This window comes from Acanthochromis polyacanthus, chromosome 6 (genome assembly GCF_021347895.1).
Source record: "Acanthochromis polyacanthus isolate Apoly-LR-REF ecotype Palm Island chromosome 6, KAUST_Apoly_ChrSc, whole genome shotgun sequence".
In the NCBI taxonomy this organism is placed as follows: domain Eukaryota; kingdom Metazoa; phylum Chordata; class Actinopteri; family Pomacentridae; genus Acanthochromis; species Acanthochromis polyacanthus.
Genome location: NC_067118.1, coordinates 35,607,606 through 35,621,497, shown reverse-complemented (window position 1 = coordinate 35,621,497; position 13,892 = coordinate 35,607,606). Strand labels below are relative to the sequence as shown.

The following is a 13,892-nucleotide window of genomic DNA, read 5'->3' as shown; positions in this document are numbered from 1 at the left end:
AATGCCATTTTTTGTGCGTTCTCCATGGGTGTTCCTCTCTGGTGTTTTCCAAACACGTGCTGGAACAAAGAAAGAGAGCACTCCACCATTCAGTGAAGTCCTCTCCATAATGACAGGAAAAGTAATTGATTACATGCCACACTGAGCAGACAGAGCCAAAGGAGCAGCGCTGTGCACAGAGGCCCACAGCAGAGCAGGTAGTGTAACGCAGAGCAACACAACATGCCCCGTCACCTTCCTGAACCACACCTCAATCTGCCTCTCATCAACTTTTCATGTGAATCGTGCTCATCTCTGACACACGACGGCATCCAGACAAAAGGACAGAAGACACTGTGGAAAAAGTGCACACACACACACAAACACACATCCACTTAAAAACCTGTCTTCTGTGATGCAACTGAGTGGACAAACACAGCCCCCAGTACAAAAATATCTTAACATGTCCACAAAATAGGATCTTTCCTGTGCTGCTTGTCTTTAACTACAAATTATGCTGTACTTCATCACATTGCTGACCAGTTTTGTATGTATGCTACAGATTTTTTAGCTTTCGATGTCTTTTCTTTCTCCTCGGACACTCATTACTTTCTTTTTGTTTATTTGTGTGGTATTAAAATGAACAGACAAATTCCTAAAACTTGCTTGAGTTGTCTAAAACACAACAATCACCTCAAGCATCAAATCTGTATTAATTATTTTTTCAGAGCTCTCTTATCATAACACGGTAATTTAGCTCAGAATAATTGGAACATTCAGCACTGATGTATTTTCACAATTATAGAACTCTTAAAAATATTAATATAAACTTTCTTTATTGTTCACTACGATCTATATCACAGCCTTCAAGTATAATCTGAAGCACGAGGCAACTATTAAATCTAAAATATGTAGCAGTAAGTGACCTTATTATGCTAAATTATTGGTACAGTCACAGTAGTACAGTGGAATAATCAAAAAACAATCAAAATAAACATATAGTTTTATGCATTATTTTACTAATTCACTGATATTCTGTGCTTCCAAAATCTTACTTAAAAGTCACCTGAGGATGATATTCTTATAATATGATATACTTCACCTTTAACAACAGCAACAGCACAAAAAATAATAAAATGGCAGCAAATGCGTGTCTCTGTGCCGAGTTCCCACCCAATAGATTTCATATGTGCAAACTCTGATTACGGCCGCATGCTATAACAACATTTAGAGAGGGGGATTGGGTTGTGCCGCTGTTTTTCAGGGAGGGGGTCTGTAATCGGACCACGGTATGAGTCACACTTTAAAGATCTGGGTCTTAGCAAGAGGGAGGACCTTCGTGTGTGTCCACTGATGATCACATAAGGGAAGGGTTTTCGGGGTGAGTGTATGGACGTGTGTGTGAGCTGGTCAGTGAGTGAGCATCGCCTGTAATGTAAGTCAGATCCAGATGTGAGCATAAATCAAAAGAAAGTGTCCGGTTCTGTGTGTGTATAAGTGTATGGAGGAGACTTTTCATTTTAGGCCAGTAGAGGGAGTTAGTGTACATGAAGAGTGAGTGACCTAGAGAGAAACCTCTGCTCTTGACACCCACAAACGCACACACATAGGAGTATGGTGTTCATTCACTGCCCTGTACAGCCCCACAACTACTGACGATAAGATATAGAGGCCATGACAAGGTCTACTGAGTTACAGTGAGCCATCAGATAAGACTCACATAATGACCTCTAGTGCCTCAATAGGGACCAAACATTCGTCAGTCACAAGTCTAAAGTAACCGCTGATGCCATCACACTCTATTCCAGACACTATTTGTTTTCAAAGCACATTTCTTCTCTATTAAAACATTCCTGTCTTGTTTCACCTCCCTGCACCATGCTGGACTGACACTAAGAGAAACCCGCTCGCTGCCGTTTTTCTCAAAAGCCAATGGCATTAAATCAAACCACTTAAACCAGCAAAGTCAGGACGGATATACCTCCAGGAGCTTAGCATGTCTGTACATGTGTGTGTTTGTCCTGCTCCACAACAAATGTTTTCATAATTCAGGCATTTAGTGCAGTGAACCAGCTTGTCTAGTGGTGTAACCATGGAGACTGTACGATTACTAATGGGAGGACGGGAGCTCCTCCATCCAGAAGTGAAAGCGTCTGCGCCCAACAGGGCAGAAAACGAGCCGCACACTCATCCAATCATCGACACGAGTGTACGTGATAGAAGAACCCATTATCAGCACTCAAACGACAACAATGGCAATCAATACTGTCTATCAAAGTATTCGAAGCTCAGACACCTGCTGTATGTACACTTTCCACTTCATTTAAGGTGGCTACATACACACACACAAATAGCAATTACTCTGCTTTGAGCACCATGTAGTTGCCCCTGGGGATTTCTTTTTTTTTTTATATTATTTTTTTTAAATATTTTTTTATTTTGGCAAATACATTCTTACATATTGTCTCACAGTTACAGCTGAACTTCTGTCAAAGTCACAAAACACTTTATCCGAGACATTCCTTTATTCAGTTCCCCTGGGGATTGCAAGACACTTCCAGTCTAATCACCATTTATTTTCAAATATTCAACACTTCTACAAGGACTAATAAGTGTTGATCTCAAGAGGAAAATGCAGCTGACAGAGCACAGAATTTAGCCTGTTTGGCTTTGTTATGTTAATGCTTCTCTAGACAATTGACTGCTAATTTGCTAATGTGACAACATTATTCCAATGTGCCATTTAACAGCATCCATCCTTTTGTGAAGGCGGTGAATGTGGGGGCTGACAGAGGTGAGGTGTAAAGCTATGCAACTACCATTTGTACTTGCTACAAATGATGATTTACTGACAATTCCTTTTCTGTTGCTCTACTTGCAAATCATTAATTCTAAAAGATGAATTCTTGAAGTCGACTGTTTGCATATCCAGTTAGCTTGCTACTAGCTATCTAAAACATCCATCTTTCTGCAAGTTTGCAATTACATTCACATTGAGTGAGTGAGTACAATTTCAGTTTTTAGCTTCAAACCCTTGCTATCACCACACTGGAGTCCCACAGGATGTAGGATTAAAACAGTGAGCCAAATGACGATCAAAAAAGGCCTATAGAGCGGTTAGCCTAATTCACTGTTAATATAAAGAACAGCTATTAAAATAGAAGTTCTAAGCAATAAAAGTGCCAGAGTTTACACAGTGTAACGCCACATCCTACATGGGACCACACCTTAATGCTATGTTACTAGATATATATGCACTCTGAGGGGCATGACCTCCTCGTGGTCGCCCTTCTCGCTGTTTTCTGGTGAAAATGACGAGGCTGTGAGTGAGAGTGTGAAGGGTCTAGTTCCAGATGTAAGTAGACAACCAGAGGGCGGCGTAAGAAAAGCACAGGAAACAGTTAACTGACATAAGGGATCATGACTCAGGGTGTGTGTGAGTACACAGGACCTGAGCTCAGCCAGGTCATGGTATAGTCACGGTAAACCTTCTTTTAGGTGTTTATGTGACTCATTCCTGTACAGACTGACTGAAGTGAATCACAGTGATGAGTCAAATCCTGCTCGTATATATATGTTTATGGGCAAATTAGTATTTTACAACCCTGTTTCTGTCTCCATTCCATTTGCATTTTCAGATCAGAGGGACGTAACCCAAACAAAGAGCGTGTATGTTCCTGAAGCTTAAGGGGGAAACCCTATGTATTATATATGCTGGGAGGAGGTATGGTAGTGTAGTGTGACCTCTGTATGACAGGGGTAGTGTCTGCATGCATAATGGATAAAGATGTGTAATAAATCATGAGATATGGGAGAGAAATGCAGCATGGGGGTACTTCAAGCTGACAAGGAGGGAGGGAGCAGCAATGAATGAGGGAAAAGCAGCACTGGTCTGCCCTCTAGTGGAAAAGACATATTGGTTGGGTATTAGAAATCTGTTGAATTAAAAAATACTGAACTGTGTGTTGAAATGAAAAGTCAATCAATTAGTCAACAGAAAATAGATTGAAAAGGACTTTCACTATCATTTATGGCCATTAATAATGAAAAACTTCCAAATATTTGCTGGTTCCAGTTTGTAATGTGTCCATTTGCTGCTTTCTGTAAAACTATCTTTTGGTTTTTCGATGCTGGTGAGGAAAAACTATTTGCGAGGGGATATTTTACCATTTTTGACACTTAATACCACAAATACTGTACAGATTCATTAATTACATTTTTAAAAAATACCAATCAAACCTCCCAAATGCAACCGTAAGCAAAACATAGGTTTAGATTCTACATGTTAGATTCTGTGTTTATGGATTCCACCCCATTACAACCATAGTATGTGGCTTTAAAGACCATGAAGACATTATAATACAACCATAATTTAAATATCGTAACAAATTTGCAGTTTTCTTTTATTTTCGTTTGTCTATGTATTTGTGAGTATTTTTGCTGTAGTCTTTCTTTTACCCTTGCTGTCTTTTTTGTCACTGTCCTAACTATTTATGTTCACACAACCAAATTCTTTTACATCTGTTTCACGGTTGAGATGATTCATTTATGCTGTCGGCAAACGGGAATTGTCTCTCTCAATCTTTATCCCTTGGAAATGGCCAAGACCAGACACAGAATAACTGCACAAGGTTTTGAACTGTTTTGCAATTGATTTCCTGGTGACCAGGGGTGCATTTTTGTGGCTTCCATGGAGACATCAAGCTGTAATCAGCACAGGGCTTTTTTAAAAAAATATTTGTTGGCTGAGCTCCATTGCTCACATGCACACTGCCAGCATCATAGTTTACGGTGAGATAATATGTTTTTGTTCACTGTGCTTAGACGTGGTTGGTGAAACATGATGCTGTGTCAACCGCTGAGCTAAAAATTGCCATTTCATATCTCCTCATTTTCAGGCAAGAGCCACAAGTGCTCCAAAGCTAACCAAAGAATTTCATGAAACACAACTTAGGTCATTAGTAGACTTCTAAACTTAATTTATTATGTGTACTGATAGGAATCTTGTTGTTCTTCTTGCCTAGTCATCTAGTCATGAGGTGTTGCTAAATAACAATGTGAAGACAAACAACAGCCACCAGCACAATCAATCTCATGACCTGTCCCTGTGATTCAACTGTCAACTGTGTTCACAAAGCTAAGTACACAGTTTCTTCTAGTCATCAAGTCATTGTCATCAGTAACACCCAACAGACAACCAAACATGTTCAGATTATATGGCTGTGATCATGTCATTTCAGTCTATTATTTAGCAGATAATAAATGAAGCTAAAGACAACAAAACTTCTCTTGCAAAGTTCAACATTTACTGCCACAACAAACAGAGCACAGCCACAATCATGTGCATGTGTGATGGAAGAAAAGAAACCTTAAATGCTCTACGAACTACAGAAGAGAAACAAAACTTCAAACACAGAGAACCTGTGCAACAACTGCTGGACAACTCAGTTTAAATGCCGATGAACAGTTCTGAAGTTGAAATATCCCAAGTTTTTTAAAGTGATCTCAACATGAAACCCTTTAATTCAATGAATCAACTTTAAAACCAAAAATCATTCTGACCTTGACAGCTCTGACTGATCCCTCAAAGACTGGCCAGATTAAGTTACATTTTGTATCCAAATACATCTGCTTTCTAGCTCTGCCAGTGGGTTCTGGTGAGCCAGCATTGCAAGGGGTCCACATGGAAGTCTGCTGGCAAAGCTAGCGGGCTCGCAGCTGAATGACAAGATGGTCTCTGCGAGGGGGCTCGATAATGGTGACATAATGCTAGACTCTGCCAGAAGGCTACTTTTTGACTATAGCAGATCCAGCTGCAGGAAGAAGGGCTACAGCTGACCATATTAGGGCAGAGACTGATCAAGACGGTGCTGGTAAACCACTAACTACAGGTTATAACAGAAAACAGGTGGGGGGATTCACCTCACAAGGAATGCTGTGACCTTTACTGAAACACACCGACCTGTTTTCTACAGACTGCAGCATTAAGAGACGATAAAATATCCTTATTACAACTCACCCATTCCCCAGGTCATCAATATCATCATCATCTTCATCATCATCGTTGGGGCTCTTCCCGCCGAGGTCGCTGTCGCTGAGGTAATCTCCCTTCAGGAGTGCCGGGTCGGAGTCATCCAGGGCTTCGATGAGGTTGATACGAGAGGTGTGGCTGATCCGGAGGGGAACGTCTGACTGGGCGTTGCCTGTGGACGGAGCCTCACCGGCCTGCAGACGGGGGCTAGCTTGACCCTGACGCCAGGACAGCGGAGAGGAGCGATTTGACAGACTGGAAATAGAGAAGGCAGCAGCTTCATCACTGTCGTAGCACATGGTCCCCTCTACACAGCTATGGAATGGGAAAAAGACAGATAAGATGGGGTTTAATTTTATTGTCACAGAGTGAGTTAGGAAGTTAGGATCAGCCACAGTATAGCATCAATAGTGTTAAGGGTCTTGTTCAGGGGCCCAACAGTGGCAGTTTTGCAGCCTAGCCACGCTACACCCATGTTTCTGACGGCACAAGGGTCCAGGGAAGCTCGACAGGGAGGGAGGCGGGCTAAAAGGTTGTCTATCAAATCCCTCTGCAGCAATTGGGTAGGTATACAACCAATCAGCGCAACGAATAGGCTGACGTAGTTCCTAGAGCACCGGCGGATTGTGGCTAAGTCCCGTTAGCTTTCCAACCAGCGGAGCCGCAGAGCCGCGGAGCCAACTGGTGCATTAAGGATTTGCCATATCCCGTCGGCATAAGTCCCAATACGTGTTTCTTCTCAATGAAACACTTCAGCGCCGTCCTTAGTTTATCTTTCAAGTTGAATTTTAGCTTCAAATCTTTAAGGGCTGTGGCCAAAGCCCAGTCGAAACGATAACTGTTTATTGTGCGCTGGTTGTTTCTGTCAGAATCGTCACGCCTCTGTCGTCACTTCGTTACGCCCGCCTTCTGACTGTACACTTCATGGTGATTCGTCCGACCAGTTTTAAGAGCATCCAGCCTCGAGCCTTATGGAGGGTAACTAGACCCACCCTGGCAGAGAATTAAATTCGTTGCCGTGGGTTGTCTAGCGCGGCTAGGCTAGCAGTTTTGCAGAGATAGCTTGAACCTCTGACCTTCTGAAAAGTAGCCCAAAGCCTTAAAAATTGAGCCACATCTGATAAATCTTCAAATAAATGTGCTTCTCTAAAATGCTAAAAAGGCTGGGCACTATTTTAACAGACAGAAATGTGTGTCTTTCATTTCCACTTTTTTCAGAAAAGCTTTGGATCTGCTTCCTCTATCCAATCATCCGTCCTCCTCTCCCCACCCTGTATCCTCTTCTCACAGGGGGACCTCACAATGAAAAGCCTCATCCTGATTTTAGAGGGGCTCAAGGATTAGTTGGGATGTATATGAGTGTGGCCTGCCTTTGTCCGTTTGTACACATGCAAGTAATATGGCTGTGTTGAGTGTTTCAATGTGATTTTCCTGGCAGAAAACATGCTTTTATGTTTCTCTGCGCTCCACATCGAGCTTAAAACTGCAGAGCACCGTCACTTCACATTTTTATGAGTCTACAAATATCGGTATCGCTAAAAATCACAATCACATTCCCCTGTTCCAAAGCAGCAAAGCACATCACTGCTTAGCACCTAGACTGAGAATGATGAGAATTAGCATATTTAAAGTTACTCGCTTTCAAACTGTGTGGTGACGGCGCATGCATTTGCCTGCAATATTAAAATTAATCTTGTGTGCATGAGCCAACGAGAACAGGCAATAAAGACAGTTTTGAATGAAATGCTCACACAAAACAGTCAGAAAGGAAGCGGAGAGAGGTTGAGTAAGAAGACGCTACTCATTTTCTTAGATGGATTTGCTTCTTGTTACATATATACAAGTAATAAGAGATGAAACAATTTGCTCACCAATCCATTTGTTTAATTCATGCAAATCTCCCGCTCTAAGCACAAATTTTTCGCAGGATATATGACATCTTGTTTGCACATTAACCTTCCGCAGGCAGGCTGTAGGCCTCAAAGCAAAATGTGTCTTCAGGGATAGCAGGGAGTGATTCAAGGTTATTACTGTACAATAAAAGTATGAATGGCAAAGGAAGTGTAATCCAGCAGGGAACCATCTGCTGGTTTGTTCTTCATGTAGCGCGCTCCCACCGAGGGGTGCATAGCAGGAGACGCGTGGACGGGCGGATGGAAGGGAAACTCTCAAGGACAAAACCTGAAGACACGTCGACCACAACCTAAACCAGTCCAGGATGCAGAGGAAGGAAGAGGACGCACACACACACACATGCACGCTCACATGCAGTTAATCACAGCATCATTGCTTGTACAAATGTGAGTCGTGAGTGCGCATTGGCAGGGTCGGCTTTGAAGTCAGCTTTGAGCTAATCCTGCCTCAGTTCTGCATTAACCAACGCAAACGGACAGCAGAGGAGGCGGCAAACAACAGACTAACGGCAACTGGTCTATCAGGAATACTGATATTGATCTGAGAACCCGCAGGCTGTGACCACCACAGCCCAAAACACTGTTAGCAATGCAAATAAGAATCCTCCCATCGTAACTGCTGTTTTTTTTTTCTACTAACTGTTCCTGTCCCTCTTTTTTGGGCTACTGTTTTCTTCTTGTTTCTGCTGATGAGGTCCTGTTTCTGTGTTTGTGTGTGACTTACCTGTGGCTAAGCTGCACCCCTCTCAGGCTGGTCATGGTTTCTTCCAGGTTCTGTCGAAGGTCCAGAACATTTTGAACGGTCCTTTTCCTTTGGGATTCTGGGTCTGTCGGGGTGCACACACACACACGTACAAAGGGATATTTTAACACAAAAATGCCTGAAGAATTGAACAGCGCCTTAATGAGAAAAATTACGTGACAAAATATTAATTATTAAATGATGATCGTGGCAGCTTCCTTTACTGGCCGTGCTAAAAGCTGACCACATTGACTGGTAATCATTTAATGTTCAATCCCTGCACAGAGCGGCCAAAATCTAGGATTACACCTCATCATCAGAACAAAACCTGACAAATAAATCTACAACTGGGGAATAAAATGCTGAAACTAGAGTACAACAGTGAAGCAGAGTTGTTTTTCCAAATGGCAGTGGAGCAAAATAAATTAAATATGATGCAGACAGACAAAAAGAAAACAAACAGGAAGAGACCTTTAAGAACTTGAGTATTATTCAGCCAGTGCACAGCCATACAGCATCTGTCTGCTGTCTGTCTGCCGTGACAGATGGATCCCAGTTTTCCTCCTCTCCAACTGCCCTTTGTCGTGATGCCCTGGTGCCTGTTCATTGCACTGTGGCCTTTTGTCCCCTTGCTTACTCAGTAGCAGAATAAACCAAAAGCCATTATGACTTAAACCCACCAGGGGACACACTGGCATTTGTTTCACCCCTTCTTAATAAACTGTAATCTGCTCAGATTGGGCCACGTAGAGTCATGCTGAGCTATCCAGCCAAACTGCTGCTTCATACGAGTGTGTGTGCATATGTGAGTGCACATGTCTTTAGCCTGCTGCCACAGGGGGGCGGATGATTGGATGCAATCAAAGAAAATAAGATTCTCTTAATCGTCCCAAAACACTTGAGCCACTGCAACACCAAACTGGCTTAATCCCTTGATTCAATGATACAAATGTCAAGAATTTATGCTCAAGAAAGTCCTAACAATAAACCGAGTTTCAATTTCAAAGTGCTCCAACACACAGTGAAGAAAATAATTCTCCGCACATATATATAAAGATCGCGTTTAGTCAGTAAGCTAATCAAGATACACAAGCTGCATTACATGACCTTTACCCCTACACTCTTTCAAACTCTTTCAAGTGGATTTATGTGTAATGAGGGGGTCGTAATAAAAGTCTTATGGTGATAAGATATGGGGCAGCCTCTTCACCCCTGAGGTTCAGTCAATAGACCATTAGAAGCGGCCAGCTGACTCCCAAATAAGAGATCTACCCTAGCCGAGGGGCAGGGTTACATGAAAATACAAATGAACTGGGTTACAAAGTTGTTTTCGTCAACCATATATTTGATATTACAGGTTCAGTAAATTTGCAAGATCTTTTAAAACACACAGCTCAGTTGCTGCTTTTCACCTGTATTTAATTTGCTTTAAAAGTGGTCACAGTAACCAGAGTCTAGCTGTTGAAAGTAACCGCACATGCACACAATCGCACACTATTCAGAACCGACAATCCAAAGAATCAGTCCAGCTGGCTAGTGAGGATGTGAAGGGAGGGGGAGGCATTCTAATGAGCGAGGAGGGCAAATCACAAACTGCCAGAGGTGTCAGTCTCAACAACAGCTGCAGACTGCAACACTGTTTTCACATGCATACACTTGTATGTATGTAATTGTATGCATAGTGAGTCTGCTTGTATGCAAATACACCCAGACACAAGGAGAAACAAACACACCATACAGATTTATGAAGCATTTTTCCTAAAGAGAACAGTCACATAGACAATTGATTAGGCAACCCTGGGGGACAGGCACCTCAGTGGAGAGATGAAGTCATTGTGATGCAAACCTCTGTAACTCGCGCACACATACATATACAGACGCACTGAGAATGTTTGCTTACAAAACATCTCCACAAAAATAGTCCCTCTTTGTTCTCTAGGTGGTGCTCATATGAAGGGTACTGTTGCACAGTGAGGAAATTCAAACTGTAAAGAGCCACTTTTCAGCTTCAAAATGTTCCGTTTTGGTAATACAGTCATACAAAGGTTTAACAGGAACAAAGAACTGCTAATACATGCAAACACAGACAAGTCTGACACACACTCGGGCACACGCATGCAGGCTTTAATTGGGCGATTTTAATTACCTTAAATGAGAGCTTTGTTTAACACTGGCGTCAAATTGATTAGATACGGTCTGCGTTATTGTGCGTGTGCCTGTGTATGTGTGTGTGTGCAAGTGCTTGTCTGTAAAAGACTTCCTGTCCCGCCTCTGTCCTGGCCCCGGTGGTCCCAGCTGGCATGGGGAGGGAGTGAGGCGGTGGTAGTGGAGGGGGGGTGAGGGAATTAGGGATGCAAATATCCCTGTCAGGCCTGGCAGCTCACCAGGGGTGCAGATAAATTACACTGATCTGGTTTAAACTGAGTGTGTGCATGTGCAAGTATTTTTGTGTATGTGGGTGTCTGTTGGGACGGTACCCCCACCTGCCACTTCTGGATGCATTCGTGAACACACTCCAGCTCTGAAGAGGCTATGAAACCAGCTGAGATGCCTTTCGTAATGGCCCACTCAGACTCTCGAAGTGAGAGTCAGCAACTTAGACTGAGAGTGTTTTTGTAAGTGCATGCATGTGCTGCATGTTGAGGCTAGAACCTCTGCATCCTAATGCGAGCCTGCTCTCAGTCAAGACGGACAAAGCAAGCTGACGGAAAGCCAGGCTTCAAAGAGGCCAGAGAAAAGCAGTGCTATGTATGTAAAGGAGGAAAGCGAGCAGACATTCTATTTTGGAAACCACGTTTTGCCTACTGCACCACAACAAGAATTGAGATGGCAAGACAACATAAATCTATAATGGATACGGCTGTTTTCGCTCATCTTGTGTGTGGTCAGGCCACAAGCCTGTTAGCAAGAACTGCTGACCTTTGAATTGGCAGCAATGTTAAGAAGCTTGTTTTTGAATCCTAAAGACAGCAAAGACGGATGTTTCCATTATGCTCCAGACTTTAAATTGGGTTTTCCCGTGACTACTTTCAGCTGCAAACGAAGATTTATTTAGTCTGTGTTTCCAGGAACATTGCAGTGTACAGTATGTCGTACTGAATTAAAACGTCATACAGTGAAACATTTACATGTTCTAAACATCTGTCAAATAGCAATGGAATAAAGAAGAGGGATGAGTTATATAGACAAGCATTAACTATTGCCGAGATAAATGTGTTTTTGGTTTTTCAACGACATTTTTGACAATAAGAAAGATAAGAAATATTACCGGGTTTGAACTATAAAGGAAGAGGAAGTGATAAAACTGCATGATGTGGATATCCGATGGCTGCCAGACAGAGCTGAGTGAAGAGAGAAACTGCTGTCCACTTCGTTTCCTCTCTTGGGTCACTTGACTCTCCTCTCCATTAGAAAGAAACAAACTCCCCAAAGATACACTAATGGCTCTGTCATAGCAGGAGTAGTCTGCCATTTTGTGTGCCTATATGTGTGTGGAAACATCACATATCTCTCTGAAAGTGCGGTTTTGTGTTGTGAATATAAAGATGTGTCTTCACAAAAGATGGACGAAGAATTCAGTTCCGAAACGAAAGCCAGTGTAGACGTGCATTAAGCTTGCATTGTTTCTAATAACCAGCAGAGGGCCAAAAAAGTTTGATATTAGAAGTCTATGAGAAAATAGCCCTACTTCTCACTTAATCTACCACCTCAGTATATATTTTCCTGATGAGTTTATGGTATTCATTGCTAGTTTTGGAATTTTTAAATAAGGCATAGTGCCCATTTAGTGAAGTATGGTCATATTTTGAGAAAAATAGACAATAAAGTGAAGTTTGTTTTAGGGTGGGGCTATTATGTGATTAACAGCTTGTTACTGTATCACCGTGCACAGAGTTCTTATGTTCTTTAGTCAGTCACACTTTGCTCATTTCATCCTGACAGGCAAATTCCAAATTCAATGGCTCCAGAACCAATGGGCGACGTCATGACTGCTACATCTATCTTTAATGTAGCGTCTACGGTCTTCATCTGCAAGAGATTCAGTTTTGTGGGGTTATGACTGAAGGTTTGAGTAATGGCTCTCGTTTCTATTCTTTCCTTCCTTTCCCTCCGGAGTTCATCTGTCCCTGTCCTGTCCACATGTGTGCACATATGTTAGTGTCAGCATAACCTTCCTCAGGCTACAGCACCCTTAACGCATGATAGATGGGTGTGGTTGAGCATCAGCGGCACTACACCGGAAAATATCTGCACCCCCAGCGATGTGCCTTCAAAATAGTCATAAGCCAAAGCGGCCGTTTGCTGCAAAGACAATCATTACAGCATTCCTGACAAGTTAGATACAAGAATCACACGAACAGGATGCTTGTAAAAACCTTTGTGGTTTTCGTTATTAAGTTTTTTTAGGGAATGGCGGCAAAAAAAAAGGAAAGGAAAGACAAGGGTAGAGTTTGTGATAGCCTTGATATATGCCTCCAAGTCGGCTATTAAATAGGTAACTATTTAGTATTTTGTTTGTTAAGACCATTTCAGTTAATACACATAATCCCCGTCTTCTTCCTTTTTCTGAGCTCTGACTTCACTCAGCCTTGCGTCACAGCCCCACACTGACCCTAGACAGTTTGCAAAACAGGAAGTATTACAACATACAGCCATTCCTGCACATCTGGACGGAGCGGACAAACACACGCCAAAGCACCCAAATGTGCATCCACACACTTGCGTACACACAAACACACATGCACAGACGTTCATCTGCTTCACCGGGATGTCGCAACAGGATATTACAGCCCTTGAAGATCTCATCTGATATGTGACATGAATGGTTATTGAGCATATCAGGGCACAACATTGCATCTGTGTACACCAAATCTAGGCAAGTTGCTGGCTGAAATGCTGTGAACGATGCAGCAGGCTTCCCATGACAGGACAATTAGTGTATCAATGCACATTTGTGACGAGGGGAAGATATTGAGATAGTCTGTGATAGATTGAGCAGCTGACTGTGAAATCCATTTACAATTGGAAATCCTTATGCAGAAGTAGATTCCATAGGAGGGACATGGACGAGGAGTAAACACAGTGACTGCTTTAAACACATAGCTGCAGACGTGCAGCCAGACAGGCTAAATAACAGCACGTGCAGCAACTATCACATAGTTAAAACCTTCAAACTTTACTCCCTTATCCTCTCAGCTCAGATCTCCTGGCTCTTGAATGCTGACCC

At 42.4% G+C, this 13,892-nt stretch overlaps 1 protein-coding gene across 5 annotated transcripts in view; it reads right to left on the bottom strand.

Moving 5' to 3' along the window:
* The window catches only part of LOC110949624 (neuron navigator 1-like), an 83,438-nt gene that overhangs the window by 45,443 nt on the left and 24,103 nt on the right, over positions 1-13,892 (bottom strand). For 4 of the 5 annotated variants that reach the window (XM_022191774.2, XM_051949040.1, XM_022191771.2 and 1 more), the window contains 2 exons: positions 8,648-8,750; positions 5,999-6,325 (listed from right to left, as the gene is read on the bottom strand). In XM_022191774.2, coding sequence (XP_022047466.2) covers positions 5,999-6,325; positions 8,648-8,750 — 430 coding nt within the window. The remainder of the gene's footprint in view (positions 1-5,998; positions 6,326-8,647; positions 8,751-13,892) is intronic. The other variant, XM_051949041.1, reaches the window with a different exon arrangement.